Source organism: Cydia splendana, chromosome 25, assembly GCF_910591565.1.
Source record: "Cydia splendana chromosome 25, ilCydSple1.2, whole genome shotgun sequence".
Taxonomy (NCBI): Eukaryota; Metazoa; Arthropoda; class Insecta; order Lepidoptera; family Tortricidae; genus Cydia; species Cydia splendana.
This window is the reverse complement of record NC_085984.1, coordinates 3,893,627-3,917,861: the sequence shown is the minus strand read 5'-3', so window position 1 is coordinate 3,917,861 and position 24,235 is coordinate 3,893,627. Positions and strand designations below refer to the sequence as shown.

The following is a 24,235-nucleotide window of genomic DNA, read 5'->3' as shown; positions in this document are numbered from 1 at the left end:
ATCACATTCACCTACATTCATATGATTGTGTGGAAAATTAGTAGTTTTCGGTGTTCCGGAGGTTTGTGTAAGCAGATCGTGCTGGTTTCGGTATAAATTTTACATCAGAAGTGGGATACTCACTAGAAAATCATCAGGCTGTATCCCGAACAGGTCCCTAAAGTATCTAAACGCTATGGGCGCGTAGGTCTTAAACTTGAACTCTGAATAGTGGTGCGCCGGCGTGTGATTGGAGCCCTCGTGGGGGAAGTTGGTGGTCTCCACTGTCATGAAATCTTGCATGAGCAAGTCGCGTTCTGGTTTCGATGCGAGACCGCCGATTGCGTGTTGTATTCCTGAAAAAAAAAGATTAGTTATATAGATATTGGTCGATTTATAATATACAGGTACGGAACATTCCACCAGTGTCGCTTACAAATTACTCGTTTAATAAGTTTTCTGAATTTTGTCTGATGATATTATATGGCCTGGAATGATATTTCAGTCAATAATTGACTGTACTAACCAGTCTTAAGCGCGCAGTTGTTTTATGCAATAAACACATCGTTGAACGCATGTGGCATGCGTCAACGAAAAGTAGGAAAAATGACAATGCGCTTACCACTCCGTTTACCGCATAATAGTGTAATGTCATTAGATTATCTGATGTAAAATGGATGTGCGGTAATTGCATTGTGTTTAACGCTGCGTTTATGGCATAAAGCAACCGCACGCTTTAAAAAGGCAAATGTCAATTAATATGCTTTGTGCTTTTTTGGTTCGGTATTGTGCGGCGTTAAAATGCAATAAATATGACAACAGAAACATGACAATTTCCACTCAGTTGAAGACAGAAATCCCACCGCGAGGTTCATGTAGCGAAAAAACCGAAAATGTCACGTGGTAAATGTCAACTTGCAACGCCCCCGTGATTCACTCAACTGGACAAATTGTAGTTTAGGCTTTTGTTTTGTGTCCAGAGTGTTACAAACCCTGTTCACCGTGTTCAGGAGAAATTTTAAAGATTTCAAGAAGGTTTTCGCAAAACTCGACCTAAATCAAAAATAAATACATTCCTTTTAAGATGCATATTGCATAACTAGGGCAGTAACAGTGCAGTAAATGTCTCAGACCACATTTTATTTATTTTATTTTATTTTATTTGAAAAATGTTTACATGACCTTACAGACAGATCCAATGCGCCATGAAACTTAACATTAACATATACCAAAGGTACATATAACAATCAGGTACAAACAAACAATTACAAATAACACAATTACAAATCACTAGTCCCTTATCACATCCACAATTACACCTTAACGGATGTAGGACACATGTATCTGTCAAACATGTGATCTGCGGCTTTCTTATGCACTGGAAGAGATATGATATGATATGATATGATATGATGTGTTGTAATGTTAAGTGTAAGTTTTTTATTTTTAGTTCCTCTTTTTATAAGACTACGAATAAACTATTTATATCTATACTATGTATTTTTCTGTTCGACGGAGCCGATGAGCGTCAACATCATTTAACGCAGCGGGCCGAAAGTTGACGGTTTCCGCACGAAGAACAGAAAAGGCACTGTTCGCTTCTAGATGATCGTCGGCCATTGGTAAAAACGGGACCCTATTACTATGACTCCGCTGTCCGTCTGTCTGTCACCAGGCGTATCTCATGAACCGTGATACTTGATAGGTAGACAGTAGAAATTTTCACAGATGATGTATTTCTGTTGCCGCTATAACAACAAATACTAAAAACAGAATATAATAAATATTTAAGTGGGGCCATACAACAAACGTGATATTTTCCCCATTTTTTGCGGAAATGGTACGGAACCCTTTGTGCGCGAGTCCGACTCGCACTTGGCCGGTTTTTACGTTTACAGCCTGTAAACAGTCTAACGAACACAAACAGACGGAGATATATGTTGTTTTGTAACCACAAATAGCGGATTGTATATGCGGCGTGAACTTGAAACTAGCTAATGTTTACGTGTCCGCTAAATCTAAGATTATCCAACGGATCTTACGAATAGGCGGCAACAGGGGGACTACCGCGAACCACTTTCGACGTGTTGCCTCCCTGTCACACTTACGTATGAATTTATAAGTGCGATAGAGGCAACACGTCGAACGTTCGCGGTAGGCCCTCAGAGCCACTATACTGCTAGAGTTAGACCAAGAAAAGTCTGCAGAGAATTTGACAGCCCACGCAGTCAAACTTCTATGAAATTATGACGTGTAAGTAACACTTGCACTGCGTGGGCTATCAAAATCGCTGCAGCCTTTTCTTAGTCTAACTCTACCACCAGTTTTGACATTGACACATTAGCTCGCGCCTAACGTAAATTACTTTCTATACATCTCGCTTGCATTACATATGCGAGTACGAGCGAGATGCATAGAAAGTAAGTTACTTAGACGTGGTGAATATGTCAAAGTCAAAACTGGCTCCAATTTCACCACGGTGACAGGTGCGACAATTGTAAAACATCACTGTTGCTGACGTCACAGGCATCCATGGGCTACGGTTACCGCTTACCATCGGGCGGGCCGTATTCCTGTTTGCCACCATCATTGTTTTATTAAAAAAAACTTTATTATATCGGAAAAAAACAGATATTTCTCTTGCTAAGTTTATGACAATTGTCACAAGAAACACTACAATTGTCACGAAATTCCGACATATAACTCATTACCTGTCAAGAATTACCTACAATTCTTCTAAATCTTGACAATTGTCAGAAACTTCACAAAAGAAATATCTGTTTTTTTCCGATATAATATAGTTTTTTTTAATAATACAATGATGGTGGCAAACAGGAATACGGCCCGCCCGATGGTAAGTGGTAACCGTAGCCCATGGATGCCTGTGACGTCAGCAACAGTGATTTTACAATTGTCGCACCTGTCACCGTGGTGAAATTGGGGCCTGGTGGTAGTGGTACTGGTGTGCGTTATGTCAATTTTTGTATGGGATTCTGAATAGCGCGAAAAGCGGGACGTTTTGGAAACTCAAAATCCCATACAAAATGACACTTAACGCAAACGCGTACGTCACGTCACGCTATACCGCACTAGTGCGGTAACGGGAAAAGTAGCACTTTATGTGCCTAATATCTCAAAAATTTAAAGGGCCATTTGCAACAGAGCCACGCTGTCACGTCATCATCACCCAAATCCAGTGTTTAACTTGTATTCTGTTCTCGTGTATTGTATTTTATATTTTGTAGTTTCGCAGTGCCTTGGTTTTACTGTAATGCTGTGCCACTTATTTGACTAATAAAATAAACAAATAAATATACCTACTGTAAAACGTACGATACACGTGCGAATAGATCGTGTCAATTTAAATAAAATAAAAACATTTATTCAGATGAAATAAACCCTATTATACAGATTTTTTTCTTCTGCCAAACTGCAGGGCAGTTTGTTGGCATTTAAAACACTCCCTTATGTACCGAACGTAATAGACAATATCTAAGTTGCTTCCCCGACGCCATTGTCTAGACTATAGACTATCAATATGTCCTATTATCGAAGCAACAAATAATAGCACCCATTATTAACATAGCGCTATTGTAATTCTTAACAACCGCAAACCACAAATAGATCTCCTAAACATGGCGCTATTTTTAAATCTATAGATTATTCCAGATACATCAGATGTTGCGGGTTATTTATTATACTGACCTAAGGCACAGTTATAGTTATGGATGCGAGACATGGCCCGTCAAGCAAGACATAACCAGTAGACTCCAGGTGTTTGTAAACAAGTGTTTGCGGCGAATCGTAGGAGTCTACTGGCCACGGACCATCTCCAATATTAAATTATGGGAACTGACTGGCCAAAACCCTTTAGCTAAGGAGATACTTCTGCGGAAATGGCGCTGGATAGGACATGTTTTACGAAGGCCAAACAATCACCTATCCAAGCAAGGGCTGACCTGGAAAATTCCCGGAAAAAGAGGGCAAGGTCGCCCACGTACCACCTGTAGGCGCACAGTGGAAAAAGAGGCGGCATCAGTTGGTCTCGGCTGGGCGGAGCTGGAGGAGGCCGCGCTGGACCGCGAAGAATGGAAATCCCTTCTGAGAGCCCTATGTCCCTGATGAGGGATAACAGGATATCATCAAGGCACAGTGCAAAGAGTAACAGTGGACCGACGCTTTTGATGTTTGCGTAAATGCCGACACCGCACAAGAACACAGTAGGGTTTGACAACCCTACACACACAACCTACCGTTGTCACAGAGTTTTACATACCTGCCCAAGACTTACACTTGACATAAATTTACATAAACATAAATACAAGTTTCTGTGTACAATACATGCAAACATGTCCCTCGGTACCTGTAGGTACAGTACAGTACAGATAGCGCAACTTCCTGTACGGACGGAAGCGACGGCCAAGGCTGACGCGATGTCGCTGAATTTGACGCTAAACTGCTATTTTTAGACATGTTTGTATGTCTGAAGTGGGTACAGTCAGACATACCGGACAGAATGACAAAGTGCAAAAAAAAAGTTTATTTCAGATCTTTTTTTTTACAATCCAAAGCCAAAAAGAGCCCAAAAAAAAAGTAACCCATAATATATATATTATATACGATATTTTGTGTAAAGGAAGCCCATTTCCCTTTAAGACCTTTTACTCACTTTTATATGCAACTATTGCTGTTAAATCTAATGTCTTTCAGGTCCCCGTTTCAACACTGTGACAATTGTCATCTGGCATACACAGTGACAATTCTTCATACATTGCTGGTCCAACAAGTAAATATTGACGCTATAGTCTGTGTCTTTAGGTATTTAAAAAAGTAAACAAACAATTGGTACGTTTTCGGGTAGGTATAACATTTATTGGTTAACCGACCAAATACAAAACCGCCTGGACCAGTCACTGAACGACCTGACTTTAACCTACATTATTTGATCATGTAATGTTTTCATCTACCCTCAACTGGCTTAAGGAGCCATTTGAGGGTAGATTTTGTTTACATTTATTTAAATACCTAAAGATATAGAGTACAGGTACAGTCAGACATACTGGACAGAATGAGAAAGTGCAACGGAAGCCCATTTCCAAAACCGGTCAAGTGCCAGTCCGTTCCGTCCGCAAGGGAACATTACTCAATTTTAAAACACTGTATGTTTTTATCCACCTCGAAAGGATGGGTGAAGATCGGGCAGCCACAAGGGCCTACTTGGGCCGTCCTGTTGGTCATCCTAAATACCGTTGGGCAGATAGAGTGGAGGCAGATCTCCGTGAGCTCGGCGTCGGCGAAAGCTGGCGGGATACCGCTCTGGACCGATCAAAGTGGCGTGCTCTTGTATTGGAGGCCAAGACTCAAAAACTAAGTAATTAAGTCCGACTCACGCTTGACTGCATATTTCTAATAGGTTTTTCTGTCTTCTAAGTATAGGGAAAGAACTATTTTGTGCATTTTAGACTCAGTAGATTCGGAGATAAAGGGGGGGGGAATGTCGGACAGGCTGACGCACGAGTGACCCTATAAGGGTTCCGTTTTTTCCTTTTAAGGTACGGAACCCTAATAAAACCTTTTACTCAGTTTTATTTAGAGTCATTTTCTACTGACAAAGTTAGCATGCCAGCCTATAATGCTTCCATTGACACTGACAGACATTAGCCAGTGAGCGAGAGAGCATGAGAAAAGATTACAATTATTAACCGTGTCAATCCATACGGAAGTACCCGAATATTACAACAGACTCGACGGTTTCCTCTTCACCTTGTCTTTGAAACTTCACAGTGAAAATAACCTGACCAGTATATTGTCACAGAACTCATCGCTTGCCGTTTCTCACCATTCGCCGTAGAATTCGTCCAAATCGTCCCTCTACCTCCTTTCCACTGGTCTTTGGCAGCTAATACCAGTCTACTGGTTAACAGTCATTATACTGTGCCTAAATTTAAATTTCGCTTGCTTTGACAGATATCAATTCTAATTAAAACATTACAAAAATAGTGGGGATCCGTTTAAGGCCAAGGCCATAGTAGGTATCGGTTTTTGGCGCATTTTTTTTTCTATGGGGCAGGCCGTCTAAGTCGTCTAACCCTCCATACAAAAGCCAACATTTTTCGCGTAAAAAATTGTTCCTACTTTTTTCAAATCAGAACACGAACATGCGCTTAAACGGTTCCCCACTTTTTTACACCTTGTGTTACAGGGTTGTAATCGTTTACAACTTTAATTGAATATGTGGAACCGTCGCGTTTCTCGAGTTAATGCGACGTTTATGTCTACATACTGTCATCATAACATGTACTGCGATGTTCGAGCTCGCAAACCTGTCTGCTATCGGAGTTCAATGTCACGAACGTCATAGATAAGGTCTTTAGTAACCCCTAAAGGCTACGTCACTTAAAGCGAATATCAGTATGATTAACCAAATAGACGTTAGGTAGATCTATGTACATGCTAATTGCTAAAACAGGAAGAAATCAATATGATTTATTTTTTCAATTATTATGTCACTTTCTGGGCCCAGTGCATTATTCACTGAAGGATATTCCGGATCTGACGAATGCGTTACTGCGAAGCGCTTAAGGGTTGGTTTAGACGGCGCGCGAATTCGCATGCGATTGATGCGATTTTAGTTACATTGCGGACTGTTGGTTACGTTCAATTAACCGACCGATCAAAACCCGCAATGTAATGAAACTCGCATGCGAGTTCTCGCATCGTCTAAATAAGCCCTAATACTCACTCACGTTCATTACGAAGTATTGTGTAGAGCGCGAGCGATAGCCAAAGGCGCGCTAGCGGCGTATTCGTCAGCTCCGGACGCATTGTTATGAGTCCTGATACTGTTAGCAATGCAAGTACTGTGCGGATCGTCCTCGCAAACCTGTCTACTATCGGAGTTCAAAGTCGCGAACTTGCAAGGCCGCCACGTCATAGATAGATATCACAATATGTGCTGGGGTCCGAGCCTATAAACCGCGTGTGTTCTATTAAAGATCTGGGTGTGGTCTTCGATACGCGGCTCACTTATCATGAGCATATCTCGACGCTTGCTGCCAACTGCTTTCGAAGACTGGGCTTCGTTACACGCAACCTTCGTCAGTTTAACGATCCTGTTGCTATCAGGCTTGTCTATAATGCACTTGTAAGAAGCAAGCTTGAGACATCATCGATCGTTTGGCATCCCTACGAATCTACCTACAGTTTGCTTCTTGAAAAGGTACAAAAAGCCTTTTTAAGGTTTTTATACAAAAAAATGTTTGGATATTACCCGTTTCTTTATCCGACAAAGTATCTCCTTGGGGCCTTAGGTTACAACTCTTTGGAGGTGAGACGTAACCTAAGCTTATTGACGTTGGCGTGTCGGACCCTGCGCGGTGATTCGGACTGTCCAGAATTGGTGAGTCGACTTGTGCGACTACATGTGCCAGACATCCCCAGGATAGCCCTCAGACCGCGGCGACTTGATCTGTTGGCTTTGCCAGCGGGACGCACCGTGTCACGACTGAACTCTCCGCTGCTCCGTGCCCTCACACAGTTGAATGCACTCTTGGCATCAGTACCCGAGTGCGACCTGTTTGCGTGGCGTTGGGTGTCTGTGAGAAATGAATGCATGAGATTCTGTGAGGTGATGGATGCGAGGCCTACATCCGTTAAGGTGTAATTGTGGATGTGATAAGGACCTAGTGATTTGTAATTGTGTTATTTGTAATTGTTTGTTTGTACCTGATTGTTATATGTACCTTTGGTATATGTTAATGTTAAGTTTCATGGCGCATTGGATCTGTCTGTAAGGTCATGTAAACATTTTTCAAATAAAAAAAAAAAAAATAAAATAAAATAAATAGATAAGGCCCGGGAGGTTTGACTTACGAAGTATAGTAATTGAACAAATATATGTGACGTTCCACGGCAAAAGATACCTTATGGCGATGGCGGCTGGCGCTTACGTCGCATACCGCCACAATAATAGTGGAGCGGCGTTAATAATAGCGTAAGCGCCAACCGCCATAAGGTACCTTTACCCGTGGGACGTCACATATTGACATAATAATGACAGTAGTTGCAGTACTTAGTCCATCGCTTTCACCCAATAATCTACATACATACATACATCACTGGCTCAGTGACCCAAAGAGGATCTTGGCCTCTGACACAAGAGAGCGCCATTCTGCCCTATTCTGCGCCACTTCACGCCAGTTGGGTATTCCGAGGGCGGACAGGTCTTTTTGGGCTTCGTCACTCCAGCGGTATCTGGGACGGGGCACACCCAATAACCTAGTTCATTTAATTTAGATCCCAACAACTCTCAATAGTCCTTACACCCTGGCGGGTACAAGGGCACGGGCAAGGGCATCATCCGCACTGTGTACCCCATACATTTCATTAAAGTGTCAAAAGGGACTCTACGTGTTGGCATTGGCACAGAATAACTAATAGTACTACCGTACAGAAAATTCACTACTTCAAAAAAGTCAGATTTAGGTACACTGAGAGAAAAAACTAACAAAAACACACTTAGAATTACAAAAATAAAACTTAATCCGGGGACAAGGAGAGTCAACTAATAGGAACAAATTGACTTTTGCAATTTCCATTTAGTAGGAAATACAACTTCTATATTTGTAATTTGAAGTATGCTAGAGTAATTTCAGAAATTTGGTTTTGTTATTCCGAGAGGTGCTTTAGCAATATCGGAGGTGATGACGTCATGGGTGAAAACTAACCGTTTTGTAATTCTAAGCGTGCTTTAGCAATATCGGAGACGATGACGTCATAGGTTTTACTAAACTGTACTGCGATTCCAAGCTAGCTGTTGTTATTCTAGAGATAATGACGTCACAGGCAAAAACTAAACTGTTTGCAATTCCTCCGCCCCTAGCAAACGGGCGCCGCGAGAGCATGTCGCGCGCGTGGTAGCTACCCGTCTCTATTTCTGTCTGTATGAATAAAAAAGCATTTGGTAGTATATCTCTGTACTAAAGAGGCACTATAAAAGCCTGTCGAGATATTCTACCCATTCCTTTCTTATTCATACAGTCAGAAAGAGACTAGTAGTTATTACGCGCGCAACATGCTCTCGCGGCGCACCTGTGCTAGGGAGGTTGGAATTGCAAACAGTTTAGATTTACCTTTGATGTCATTATCACTAGAATAACAACAGCTAGCTCGAAGTTGCAGAACAATATATTCCTGTAGACCCCAACTACACAGTAGGTCGCGGGTTAATATGTCCATGGCCCACAATATATCCTAAATTTATTATTTAACTTAAGTATGTTTTAAACAAAGAAGACACGAGACACGCCCGCCCGACATCCGACACAATACTAACTCTAACCAAATGAACGTAGCAAGTAGCTGTGTTGGTATTACAAAACTCGTTTAGTGATTGGTACAACAATGAACATAAACACAACAAGTCTATCTACTAAATACCAGTAAACTTTGTAATGTCGCTATAGTAACAACTGAATTGTTATTTTAAATGGGGTAATGTTATTCCCGCGAACTCGTTTTTTAGATATTACAAAACTATGTAAGTGAGACATTTACTAAAATCATAACTTGAAATCACAGATGCTTTTTTCCAAAAATCACAAACTTTACTAGTAAAAATCGGAGAATTTTAGTAGTAATAAAAATGGATTGTAACAAATACTGAACTTTGTTTAATGCTCCATTTACTGAAGTCTGTTTGCTGAAATTAGATTTAGTATTACTGAGCTGTTTGTAGAAATAAATAAATTTTACAGAAATAGTGAAACTTCCATGATTACTACTAAAACTTCATTTTTTCCCCCAGTACAGAACTGTTTATTAATTCCTGGTGGTGATTTTTCTCTCAGTGTATAAAATTATACCTATCCTCGCCGCCTGCAACAAAATTGAAACTTATAACCGCGCACGAACCGTGAATCTTGTTTGCGCGAGCGCCACGTGACACGACTATCGTGCGGTCGAGCGGCAGCCCACTGCCATACGCCTGCCCTGCCCGGGAGGTGCGCCAGCAAATGTACCTAAACTGCGTAGTGACACCCCCCTGGTGTTGGCTTCGGCTCTGCGCATGCCTTCCAAAGATCCGGAACACCATTGTTCCGTGATGGAAAAGACAGTAGCTGTATAATATATGAACTTGCAATTATTCAATTAATTAATTCATTCATTCATAATCTCCTGGCGCCATTGTGACAAATGGCGCCGAAATATACTCGTAATATCGTAAACTGAACCTTTTTGTTTTGTTCCTATTTACCTTAACCACAAAATAAGTAAAGGTGGTAGCAATCACCACCTCTTTATACACGACACTTCCTAGCATTGTCTCTGCTTTTTACCACAGGTCGCTACCGCTATGTCCGCTTGGCGACTTATTACCAAGAATAGTTCTTACGAAAGTTACGAAAGCGACTGGCATCCGATTTTAAAACCTTGAGGGGAAATTGAGCCTTATCTTTTTACCAATAGGTAATGAATATTATGCGAGCTGTACACACTCGTCGAGAGACCCCGAGACAGGCCGAGAACGAGTGTGTACATGCTGCTCGCTTCTCGCCTCGCTCTTCCTTGTCTCGTCTCGCGCTTCTCCGATTGGATCGGAGCGGTGCCGAGACTCTCGGCGAGGGGCTCTCAACGAGTGTGTGCAGCCGACATTACAAAAGAACGCAAACTAAAACCTCAATCTTATCCACCACCTTACTAAGGTGATGAGGTTGATGAGAACGGAATAACACCCCACACTTGCTAGGTACTCATTATTTACCGTTGTGTTTATATACTGTCGTTGATAACTATATTGTAGACTGGAAGTAATAGATAAGTCCTTTGGGGCTTGCGTGTTGCTAAAGTTACGGGGAACATGGACATTTACGTGTATTCATGCTCATGTTATTAACTTTATTGATAGCTTATACAGCTTTTGGGTCGTGCTTCGTGCTTATGTGTATTTTAAATTTTTACTTATGTTAATTTTCTTCCTATCCACGATAAGTTTCAGAAAAAAAAAGAATTTTCGACGAAAGTAGACTTGCAATGAAGTTCAGTGAAATGTTTTTGAAATAAAGACGACATATTAAAATTATCTGCCTAGGACGTTATCTATGAAAAGGGACCTTATTGTCGATGGCGCTTACGCCATTATTAGCAATGCTCCGATATAAATATTACAATGCCGCGCGACGCTGTGCGCCGTAAGCGCCATCGACAATAAGGTCCCTTTTCATAGATAATGCCCCATTTTATCTCGTACGACCAACCAACCACCAAACCAACTCGGCTACGAACTAAGCTACCGAAGGTTATCCGAATGCGACGAATTTATCGACCATATTAATTGTTGCACATGTTGTAAGGAGTTGGAATCTCGCTCGAAGCCATTTTTTTGGCTTTATCTCATGAATTGTAAATTGTAATTATGTATTAGCAGTCGGCTCTATTTAATATGAATATTTAATAGAAACCAACGTTGCAATAGCCTTTTGGTTTTCAATGTCCTAATACTACTACAAATTACCTCAAGTGAAATTTAAATCTTAATGAAAATGAGTTGATTTTATTTTATTTTGTTCGATTATAAAACATAACAAATTCAACTCTATTTTCTAATACCGTTGATTCAAAATCGAATGCCAATTTTCCTTGTATAGTGGGCCGCTAAAGGTACTTCTAGAGTGGTGTTCGAGAAAATCGCTTCGAAATCTTTTATTCAATTCCTATAGGAATGTTTATTGCCGCCAATAAATCTCGTCATAATTGCTAAGTAATTATTAACGGCTCGTCCTAATGGTAATGACACATATATCGCAATGTCAACAAACACATGAATCATCGACTGACGATACCACGTGTGGCTATGTATAAATAGACTGACTGCATTAGAGGGTAGAGGTACCTACAATCATTTTACGTTAAAGCATAGAGAAATATAGTAAGAATAGAGTGCTCACTCCATACATTAATTTTGATACCAAAACGACTATTATTTTCGCAGTCGACATCCAGCATCGAGTTGCGGAATTATCAGTAGGTACCGCTACTTGATACTAGAATTCTCTAGTGACGCGACTCACGAAAATTGTATTGAACAACAATTTACAACTAATATTAAAAGCAGGAGTTGAAAATAACAGTCGTTTTGGTACTAAAACTTATGTATGGAGTGAGTACTCTATGTATTTTTTTCTCTACGGTGCCGCTAATAAATCTCGTCATAATTGCTAAGTAATTATTAACGGCTCGTCCTAATGGTAATGACACATATATCGCAATGTCAACAAACACATGAATCATCGACTGACGATACCACGTGTGGCTATGTATAAACAGACTGACAGCGTTAGGGCTCCTTTAGACCAGCGGTCGGCAACAAGCGGCCCGCGGGCCACATGCGGCCCGCGAACCTCTCACTTGCGGTCCGCGAGTCCCCCTGGCTATTTTGTATGTAATATTGTCAAACAACAATGTCTGATAAAGTCACACATATTAACTAAAGTGCGGCCCGCGTCAACTTCCTGAACAACTATGTGGCCCTTGGCTGCTAAAAGGTTGCCGACCGCTGATTTAGACGATGCGATAACTCGCATGCGATTTTCATTACATTGCGGGGTTTGATCGGTCGGTTGAATTGGACGTAACCATCAGTCCGCAATGTAACTAAAATCGCATGCGAGTTCGCGCGCCGCCTAAATCAGCCCTTAGAGGGTAGTTACACTTACAATGATTTTACGTTCATTTCTACATTCTTCATGTGACGACCGGTCTGGCTGGCCTAGTGGGTAGTGACCCTGCCCTGCCTATGAAGCAGATGATCCTGGGATCGAATCCCGGTACGGGCATTTATTTGTGTGATGAACACAGATATTTGTTCCTGAGTCATGGATGTTTTCTATGTATTTAAGTAGTTGTATATTATAATATAGATACATACATACAGACTGACGCGGCGGGGGACTTTGTTTTATAAGGTGCAGAGATACAAGAGTGAGTCTAGGGCTAGAGCCGCTTATACCATGGGTGAACTTTTTATGACTGGCGAATGTGGCTGGCTCTAGTTCTAGACTCACTGTATTTTTGGATTTTTTGGAGTAGTCGCATTTGCCACATAGTTAAAATTGCCCTGGCTAACTTTACCACACTTTTATTTAACCTATAGCAATCGCTAGAGCCATCTGTATATGAACTTATAACAGACATAACACTTTTTTTTTTATAATTTTAAAATACATAGGTTCGAAGTTATTTAAGAAAATACAAATAGCCAAAAAAAAAAACCTTACCGAGTCCAAAAGGAAAATGTGACATCCCACGGGTAACGGCGCTTACGCTATTATTAACGCCGCTCCAATACTATTGCAGTGCGACGTAAGCGCCAGCCGCCATAAGGTACCTTTTACCGTGGAACGTCACAATTAAATATGTAACCCGTAACTTGTTTGCGGTAGTATAAGCCACAAGGAAAACACAAACATATAATTATAGCGAACATCGGTCATCGCCATTCTTATAATAATCTTAATTAGGAGAGCTGAGTCATAGGTGTTTCCCATTGTTCTTCGATCTAGGCAGAATGCCAGGCAAATGCTTCACAGAAATGACGTGGAATTTTCTGATGGAACATCAGGGGTCCATTTCTCAAAAGCTTGTAACTTATAATACAAGTGGAAGTCCATTTCTAACGAAAGCTGTCAAAAAGTGACATCCGCTTGTATAACCTACAAGTTACAAGCTTTTGAGAAACGGGCCCCTCATAAAGTGTCATTCTATGGAACTTGCTAACTATGTAAACAAACCGCCATATTGAAACTGTCAAAAATGATGAATTTACTAGGGAGTTTTGTTTACATAGTTAGCAAGTTCCATAGAATGACACTTTAGTTATTTCGTTAATGAAAGTTTATACCACTTAGATGGCAAACAAGTAAACTTCCCGCCCGTTAGTCGTCAACGTAGTACAAGGACGCCTGGAACTCTAGCGCGGGCCGACCCTTTAAACCGCACAGTGCACTATTTTTTTTTAACTGACCAAGAGAAGAACTGTTTTCTGTGTATTTTATCCAAATTTTAGGCCCAGTATTTTCTGTTTTAGGAAACAAATTCGCTGTGACAGACGGACGGACAAACATACACACGAATCATCCTTTAAGGGTTTCTTTTGAAATAGGGAACCGTAGAAATAGCCAGAATTTCTCTTAGCGCTCATAGTTGTTCTAAAAATACCACCATTTGCATTTTAATTAAAATAAATATCATTAATTCAGTCTGTCCGTCGATAAATAAATGTTTGCCATGCATTTCTAATTTACTAGTTAGTTATTTATAAACATTAAATCCATAAAAAAGTGATCAATGCTATATGCGATTCGCCATAATAAGCGTAGGCGGAATCAATCAGATATAACGGTTATTTGTGACGTTCCACGGAAAAGGTACCTTATGGCGGCTGGCGCTTACGTCGCATAGCACCGCAATAATATTGGAGCGGCGTTAATAATAGCGTAAGCGTCAACCGCTATAAGGTACCATTACCCGTGTCTTGTCACATTTTATGAGTTATTAAAACTCGTGTTTTACCCAACCCTGTTGATTACTGTACAGTCAGCAACAGCTAAGCGTATCAGAGATTAAACGACCTACTGTGAACATCGAAATTCTACTATCTGCCTCTCTATCGCTCTGGCATATACGAGCGACAGAGAGGCAAATAGACGAACAAAGTAGTTCGCGGTAAGGTGGGTGTGTGTTCCGTCATAGGGCCTAAAAATGCCTTACATCATTTTGGGAAAGAGTTAAGTCTTCAAACTGCTGGATCGATTTATATCTATCATAGCTAAGAAACACCGCAAGGAAACTCGCTTTCTCGTAAATCGCATCGAAATCGGTCCATCCGTTGGAGAGCTACGATGCCAGTGCCAGACAGACAGACACAGAGACAGGCATTTGCGTGAAACATTTTTTGCGTCGGAGGTGTGGTCGGGGGTTAAAAACCGGCCAAGTACGAATCGGACTCGCACACGAAGGGTTCCGTACCATTATCTATAAAAACGGTCACCCATCCAAGTACTGACCCCGCCCGACGTTGCTTAACTTCGATCAAAAATCACGTTTGTTGTATGGGAGCCCCACTTAAATCTTTATTTTATTCTGTTTTTAGTATTTGTTGTTATAGCGGCAACAGATATACATCATCTGTGAAAATTTCAACTGTCTAGCTATCACAGATCACGAGATACAGCCTGGTGACAGACGGACGGACGGACGGACAGCGGAGTCTTAGTAATAGGGTCCCGTTTTACCCTTTGGGTACGGAACCCTAAAAAGGAGCACAGAAGACCTTGACTGTACTTACAAACATAGATACAAACAAACTCATAAACCTCGTACCCCAATTCGTAATAGATATTTAACCTAGAAACAAACTAGAAGAGAAACGAATTAAATTGTAATTAGTTTTGCAATCTGCACTAAGTCAGGGTCAAAATGCTTTTAATACGATCTTAGCCATTCGTAATTTGGTAAATTCGTAACCATCTTAAAGTCTAGACTTTAGCCATAGCCCGCTAAGGGAGACTGGGTACCGCTTGGCAAGATAATTCCAAAAAAATATGCAGGCACTAGTTTTTACGAAAACGACTGTCATCCGACCTTCCAACCTTACATATAAATAATAAAACGTACAGTCAGCAGCAAAAGTTGCTAAGCGCGCGAGGTGTTCAAAATTACCTTGAGACGCTCTTATTCTCTTGAAAATAAAGTCGCGTCAAGATCATTTTGAACACCTGGTCGGCTTAGCAACTACTGCTGCTGAGTGTATGTTCGTATTTTAAATTTCTACATATATAATTGTTGTTTGGTGTTACCGGCCTTAATTACCTTGTTAATTTTTTAAATACTGCGACGGTGGCGAACAAGCGTGCGGTCCGCCTGATGCTAGGCATATGGGCGCTTGCAACTCTAGTGGAGATACACGCGCGATGCCGACCCTACAAGCTTCCAAGGATTCAGCCTTGGGACTTTAACGATGAAACAGACGTGCCCCTAAGTTACTTTTATATAAAACAAAAACGAAAGACACGACCGGAATCGGTGGTGAGCAGTCGTGTTGGATGCCAAGACACACTTTGGGTCGCTGCGCCAGAGTAGTAAGTAAGTAAGCTCTATTTTTGTATTGCTAAATTTGAGCACATATCTAAATTACCATAGACATACGGCGCGATTCGGGAAATGAATTAGAGATTCACTAGATACACTAGATATGACATAGTAAAGATATAATGTGACGTCATGACGTCCCACGGGTAAAGATACCTTATGGCAGTTGGCGCTTACGCTATTATTAACGCTATGCGACGTAAGCGCCAGCCGCCATAACCTACCTACCTTTACTCGGGTACCTTTTGCCGTGGAACGTGACATATCTTTACTATTTCATATCTAGTGAATCTCTAATTCATTTCCCGAATCGCGCCGATACTTGTTTGGTGACAAACATCGTACAAAGTACATTTGCGACCGGTTAAAGCATCCGACTAAGTTTTTGCGAAAACTAGACATCAATTCTGCTAAAAATGTCATACAAACATTGTAATAATTAACTTGTATGACGTTTTAGTTCTAGTAGTGAAGAGTAATTATTCAAATCTTTGCGTAATATGACGATGGTGTCAGAAGATTCGGGCAAGTTAGCTATTAATGTTATGGTTAACGTTTTGTTATGGCGGTTTTAGTCGAATAGTGAAAAATACACTTGTGTTGTAAGAACATTAATTTTGCGTAGGCAACTACTTTTTTTAAATAGACATACTATACCGCAAAAATGACGTAACGAAGTCAACTGACGTAGGTAACCGTTGTAGTTGTAAGACCCTTTGTTGGCAATACATTTTTTCTACACTACAAACTCTTCTTCTTCCTCGCGTTATCCCGGCATTTTGCCACGGCTCATGGGAGCCTGGGGTCCGCTTGACAACTAATCCCATGATTTGACGTAGGCACTAGTTTTTACGAAAGCGACTGCCATCTGACCTTCCAACCCAGAGGGGAAACTAGGCTTTATTGGGATTAGTCCCGTTTCCTCACGATGTTTTCCTTCACCGAAAAGCCACTGCTGGTAAATATAAAATGATATTTCGTATATACGTTCCGAAAAACTCATTGGTACCTACGAGCCGGGGTTTGAACCCGCGAGCTCCGGATTGGAAGTCGCTAGGCCACCAGCGCTTCTACACCTCAAACGTAGTATACTTATTGCCTGTAGCCATATTTTCCACACTGGTACGTTTGGTTTGCTCACCCTACATAATATTGTTTGTTTTTAACGTATTAAGTACTAAAACTGTTTCCTTTGCGGGACGAGTTAATCAAACCATAGAGAAAAAAATACATAGAGTGCTCACTCCATACATCAGTTTTAGTACCAAAACGACTATTATTTTCGTAGTCGACATCTAGCATCGAGTAGCGGAATTATCAGTACTACTATACTGCTACTTGACAATAGATGTTCCGACGACCGAAAAATCAAATGCTCAACAATTTTCAGCTAATATTATAACCGGATTAATCGGAACTCTATTTTCAACTCCTGCTTTTAATATTAGTTGTAAATTGTTGTTCAATACAATTTTCGTGAGTCGTGATCGTGACAATAGAGAATTCTAATATCAAGTAGCGGTACTGATAATTCCGCTACTCGATGCTAGATGTCGACTGGGAAAATAATAGTCGTTTTGGTATCAAAATTGATGTATGGAGTGAGCACTCCATTCTGACTATATTTCTCTATGGTCAAGCCCAGGTTTTAGGACTAGGCTAGGACGTTAGGCAAGGCGCCAGATTTCCTTCACTGCGGACTCCACTAAAGTACGTACAGATTGCTTCAGCAGAAATCGATGCTCTGGAGTGGCCAGTGAAAGGATTGTACAGTCGCACTCAGATATATCGGAGCGACCAAGGTGTTCACAATATCTGAACACGCACTCTAACGCCTTGAGAATAGAGACGTGTTTAGATATTTGTGAGTGCCTTGACCGCTCCCGGACCCTATTACTAAGGCGGAGTCTGTCTGTCTATCACCAGGCTGTATCTCATGAACCGTGATAGCTAAACAGTTGACATTTTCACAGATGATGTAGGTATATCTGTTGCCGCTATAACAACAAATACTAAAAAGTACGTAACCCTCGGTGGGGAGTCCGACTCGCACTTGTCAGGTTTTACTGCCATATAATATCTAAGTGTTACACCACTAAAATGAAGACAGGCACAATTTAGCTCTATTTGACAATATGTCTAACAGTTACACTCCACTAGGTCGAGAAAGACGCGTGTGCGGACCAATTTTACGCCAAATTGCCCAATTTGGAGACAAGTAACTATGTCATACTCTGCTAATGGAATGGTTTTCAGTGGGTACGTAAATGTCTAGTCTGTATCTTTAGGTATTTAAAAAAGAGTGAACAAAATCTACCCTCAAATGGCTTAAGCCAGTTGAGGGTAGAGGAAAACATTACATGATCAAATAATGTAGGTTAAAGTCAGGTCGTTCAGTGACAGATCCCGGCGGTTTTGTATTTGGTTGGTTAATCAATAAATGTAATAACTACCCGAAAATTTACAAATTATTTGTTTACTTTTATTTAATCACCTGTGTAGTTTAGTTTAGTTAGTTTAGTTTATTTATTTCATAATGATAAATTACATTATAAATTATTCTTACGCTAATCTATATGAATTTACATTATGATCGTCAATAATTTAGCATGCAAACGTAATTACAGTATATCAGTAGCATGTTATTTTTTACGTCCGATGGCCAACACAATGTTACCTAAAGCTTTTCCTATAAACGGACTTCTTTAAAATAAATTAAATAAATGAGTAAGCGCCACATGCACCATCCCACTAACCCCAGTGTCAAATTGTAATTGTAACCACGGTAACTGCAGGTTTAACCGGTTAACCCCGGGTTAGTGAGATGGTGCAAGTGGCGCTAATAAAGTATACGACACCTGACCATACATGATATACATCTAGCGCGACTTCAAGTATGGACTCGCGCGCGAGAACGCAACACGTGCTAGCCGGTCTGATGGACGTGGACACAGGGCCTATGACGTAGCTCACTAGCTCAGTCATAGCCTGTTCACTCAACTTTAGAATCCAGACAATCCAAACGTATGGCGGTTACAATTAGTAAAAATCGAATGTGCCTATTAGCAATAGTTATTTGTACAACAAGAGATCAAAGTTTGATATTTCTTCGAGTGCTTATTTTGAGTCCCGTGCAAGCGAAAGATTCTATAATAGATTCACGAGCGTAGCGAGTGAATCTAATTTAGAATCTTGAGCGTAGTAAGGGATTCAAAAGCGCACGGGATGTAAATAACTTTGATCTCGTGTAGTACACAAAATTTTTCACCCTAAGCGGTGAGAACATACCTAGAGGGACAGAGATAATAGAACCCAAGTATCGAACTTGTATTAGACCCCGCATGTTGAAATGACATTTGACTATAAAGGTCACTTGAATGTCATTTTGTCTCACTCAGTGAGCAAAATCGCATTTTGCTCACTGTTTTTAAGAAGCAAAGTACCCTTGTTCGAGCTGCTGAGGTGAAAAATTCATTTTCCCAAATGTTGGTTATTAAGTTAATTTTACGCCATGCCTAATGACAAACTTCTTTCGCTTTTTGCTCATACAAATTGGGCCATATTTATTGCCTTTATATCGTCCATTTAATGAGCACACACGTCCATAACAGACACCCGTTTTCATTGGAGTGCCACAACAATATCAATGGTTTCCGTTGCACTCCGAACCTTGCAGCTAAAATTAGCCAAACCCAGTGCTGTACCACAGAATAAATAAAGGTACTACCGTACAGTAAGGAAACTTCCAACAAAACCGAAGTTTGACAGCGGTCAGGGTCGAATCATGCTACCCATTTCTAATATATGGCACTATCCCTTTCAGGTATTTAGGGTTGTCAACATTCAAGCCATTATCTTATCTGTGGTCGTGCACGCAAAGGGACGTCAAGTTCTGTCAACCTTAATAATTGCTCGGTGCAATGCTGAGCCGAGCGGAGCCGAGTTTGGCCGAAGTCAGGAGTTTCGCACCCCTGGCTGTACTGTGCTATAGTACAAGTACTACCTACCTAAAGGGGCCCACAGATTACCAATTTGCCGGACTAATCAGCCTGTCAGTTGTTCGGAACTGTCACCTTTTGCGTTCTTTCACCTTCTGCCAGCTACCGCCCCATTGCACTGCTAAGCAACTGTTACAAACTGCTCGAGTGGCTCATTTACCGTAGGATAGGTCCCCTGATTGATCGTATAGTCCCAGCAGAACAAGCAGGCTTTCGAACCGGTCGAAGCTGTACAGACCAGCTCCTGGCTCTTACGACACATCTAGAAAACGGTTTCCAGAAGGGATTGAAGTCCGGAGCGGTGTTCATCGATCTTACTGCAGCTTACGATACCGTCTGGAGGGAGGGGTTAATCTTCAAGCTTCTTTCGGTTGTCCTGATTTCTAACATGCTCTGTCAGCGAAGATTCAGTGTATGCTTGGGCTCTAATGTTAGTAACGTCAAAAAGCTGAATAATGGACTCCGCCGTGCTGGCACCCATACTGTTCAATTTGTATATATCTGACCTTCCAAGTACCAGCGCAAGGAAGTTCATATACGCCGACGACATCTGCCTAGTATCTCAACACAGAGACTTCAACAACCTGGAACTTACACTATCCAGTGACTTGGCACGGTTGGCTGACTACTTCAGAACCTGGCGACTAACTCCAAGCTCAAGCAAAACAGAGGTCTGCTGCTTCCATCTGCACAACCAATTAGCCAAGCGTGAACTGAAGGTGTCCCTGAATGGATCGCTAGTTAGACACAATTTCTCCCCCAAGTATCTCGGAGTCACCCTCGACCGCTCCATCACGTTCAAGCAGCACCTTTCCAACACAGCACGCAAACTCCAGAGTCGCAACAACATCGTGCTAAAACTAAGCGGCACCTCTTGGGGAGCAAGTGCCGAAGTGTTGCGAACATCAGCGCTATCTCTGGTGTTTTCAACAGCAGAATACTGTGCAGCGGCGTGGCTAGGCAGTGCACACACCTCTAAAGTAGATGTCCAACTAAACAAAGCCATGCAAGTCATATCCGGGACGCTCCAATCTACTCCTTGCCACTGGCTCCCTGTGCTGTCACGGATTGCCCCGCCAGATCTCAGGAGGAAGGACGCCTTGCTTCGGGAGGTGTCTAAGATCCAAAACAACCCTAACCTACCATGTTACACGGAGTTTTTAAAGCCAACCAAGCAACGCCTCAAATCCAGAAATCCTTCGTGTAGCATCGCCAAAAACCTGGTCGATACCCATTTTAATATAAAACACGAGTGGACGAAATCTTGGGGCTTGTTAATGGCAGGGAAACTAGGATATGAAATTACGCCTGGCTCCAGAATAATGGGTTCGGACCTCCCTAGACGAGACTGGTGCAAACTGAACAAACTCCGTACTGGCCACGGTCGTTGCGCCTATTACAAACACCGCTGTGGGTGGGTGGACTCCCCGGCCTGCGGCTGCGGTGCGGAAGCCCAAACCATCCAGCATATAATCCAAGACTGCCCTATAACACGCTATGTCGCCGATCCTCCCGAAGACCTGATCACCCTGAGCGACGAAGCCATAAAGTGGCTGAATGGTCTTAGTGTAGACATCTGATTGTATTTGTTTCTATTTTTATAATATGTTTGCCATACGTTTAAATAAACAAAAAAAATAACCTTTTGCGTTTAACTGACAGGCTGATATCGTCCGGCGAACTGGTCATCTGTGGGCCCCTTAAGTTTATGGTGCCACAAATTACGTCATCGTTATTTGACGATTTTTGATGGATGTATGCAGCTCGGGTGCGCGCTGCGCGCGACCCACCCCTCACACCCAGCACGATTGCCCTGTCTATAGTCTGTATCTTTAGGTATTTAAATAAAAGTAAACAAACAATTTGTAAATTTTCGGGTAGTTTTAAAATTTATTGGTTAACCGACCAAATACAAAACCGCCTGCATCAGTCACTGAACGACCTGACTTTAACCTACATTATTTGATCGTGTAGATTTTGTTTACTTTTATTTAAATACCTAAAGATACAGAGTATAGACGGCTTCGTCAAATGACTGTATTATTTTATAGACTGTGAGTCGAACCTTTTGGTTAAAATAAAAATCTTAAGAATAGAACTACGGAGCCTTTAGGCTACATTTGAACACACCGAAGTCCATTAATTCAATCAGTTTACATATAGGAAGCACTTACATTTAAACACTCCATTGCAAAACCCGTAAATCATCAATTTATAGTTTGATAGAGACCGGATAATATCAATGGTTCCTGTACACCCAACCTTGTGCGTTGCGGCTAAAATTAGCTGTCAGTGCTGTTAATTTAACCCATATAGCTTGTTTAACGGAGCCGTGGCAAGTACGCAAGGTTAGGCTGTACTAACACTCTTCTGAAACAGTACCTACATATTACATACTGACTAATGACTAACCATGTATATATCACTACACCTTATAAAAAACCGGCCAAGTGCGAGTCGGACTCGCGCACGAAGGGTTACGTACCATTACGCAAAAAACGGCAAAAAAATCACGTTTGTTGCAAGGGAACGCCACTTAAATATTTATTATATTCTGTTTTTAGTATTTGTTGTTATAGCGGCAACAGAAATACATCATCTGTGAAAATTTCAACGGCCTAGCTATCACGGTTCATGAGATACAGCCTGGTGAAAGACAGACGGACGGGGTACCGTTTTTACCCTTTGGGTACGGAACTCTACCAAAGTCCCCCACCGCGCGCTGTCTGTTTGTGTGTTGTGTTTGTTCGCGATAAACTCAAAAACTACTGAACCGGATTTTCATGCGGTTTTCACCTATCAATAGAGTGATTCTTGAGGAAGGTTTAAGTGTATAATTTGTTTAGCCGTCCGAAACCGGGGCGGGGTGGAAAATCGAAGAAGAAATACGCATGTTTATCGTTTACAAATTGCCTGTCATCCCGAACAATTGGTACAGTAAAAACCCTTGCCCTCATAACACACTTTTTTTCACAACTAGATTAACCACCACAAAGAATTCATCATGGACTCGAAAATAACAAGGATCAATAATCGATAACCTTTAGCCACAGTATACCTGAGAGAGAGTAAGAGCATACCTGGGCCGCCCAGCAGGAAGACGTCCTATCGGGCGCCCCAAATATCGCTGGTGCGACATGGTGGAGGCGGATATGTGCGAACTTCGAGTCAACAATTGGCGAGACAGGGGATATACATATATAAATAAATATACAAGAATGCTGTATTAGATAGATAGATAATTGATTTGATAAATTGTAAAAATGATTGTAATGTCGCAAAAGATCGTTCCATTTGATATTTGGAGACTATTGTGAATCTTTACATAATAATAATACTTAAGTTGTATGGAGTCCGCAATCTGTGAGGATTGGATCTTCTCGGTGCGATGCCCGATTTTCCGATTCGACTTTTTTTTTAATTTTTTAATAATAATAATAATAAATAATAATAAGAGTCGAGCTATAAGCTCCAGGGGTGGAAGTGAAATATGCATAAGACGCGAGTTGGCACAGTGGCTGTTAACAGCCACTGGGTAGAAAGCGGCGCACACCTCTCGACACCCCTGAGCCGCTCACACCGGTGTTGCCCTTGAGCCATCCTAGATGTCGCTTTTTGTGGGGGCCCATCTTGTGAGGGCGAGTCACCGTCTGCCGGAAATAAAATTGCATACCGTTTTATTAGGCAGGCGTCCGGTTTTTTACCCCATAGCTCAGTTCTTAGTCCATCGCTTTTACCCAATAACCTAGTTCATTTTAGATTCCATCAACTCTCAATAGTCCTTACACCCTGGCGGGTGCTGCCTCTGCGTGCGTCCCATGACACGGGCAAGGGCAGCCTCCGCTCGGTGTACCCCTTACATTTCATTAAAGTGTCAAAAGGGCCTCTACGTGTTGGCTTCGGCTCCGCGCACGCCTCCCAAAGGTCCGGAACACCATTGTTCCGTGATGGGAAAGACATACATAATAATAATAATATAAAAAAAAAAAAAAAAAAAAAAAAAAAAAAAAAAAAAAAAAAAAAACCGCTGACACTGACAGACGTCCTTTTACATTTCTTTACAAAAAATATATTTTTACATGTGGTTTTTGCCCTAAAAGACTGATCATATA

The 24,235-nt window shown here is 41.4% G+C and overlaps 1 protein-coding gene across 1 annotated transcript in view; it reads right to left on the bottom strand.

Annotated features, from left to right (window-relative positions):
* Nucleotides 1-24,235, bottom strand: part of LOC134802645 (uncharacterized) — an 89,175-nt gene that overhangs the window by 38,602 nt on the left and 26,338 nt on the right. Inside the window, exon 4 of the mRNA XM_063775280.1 lies at nt 124-335. Within this exon, the coding sequence (XP_063631350.1) occupies nt 124-335 (212 nt within the window). The remainder of the gene's footprint in view (nt 1-123; nt 336-24,235) is intronic.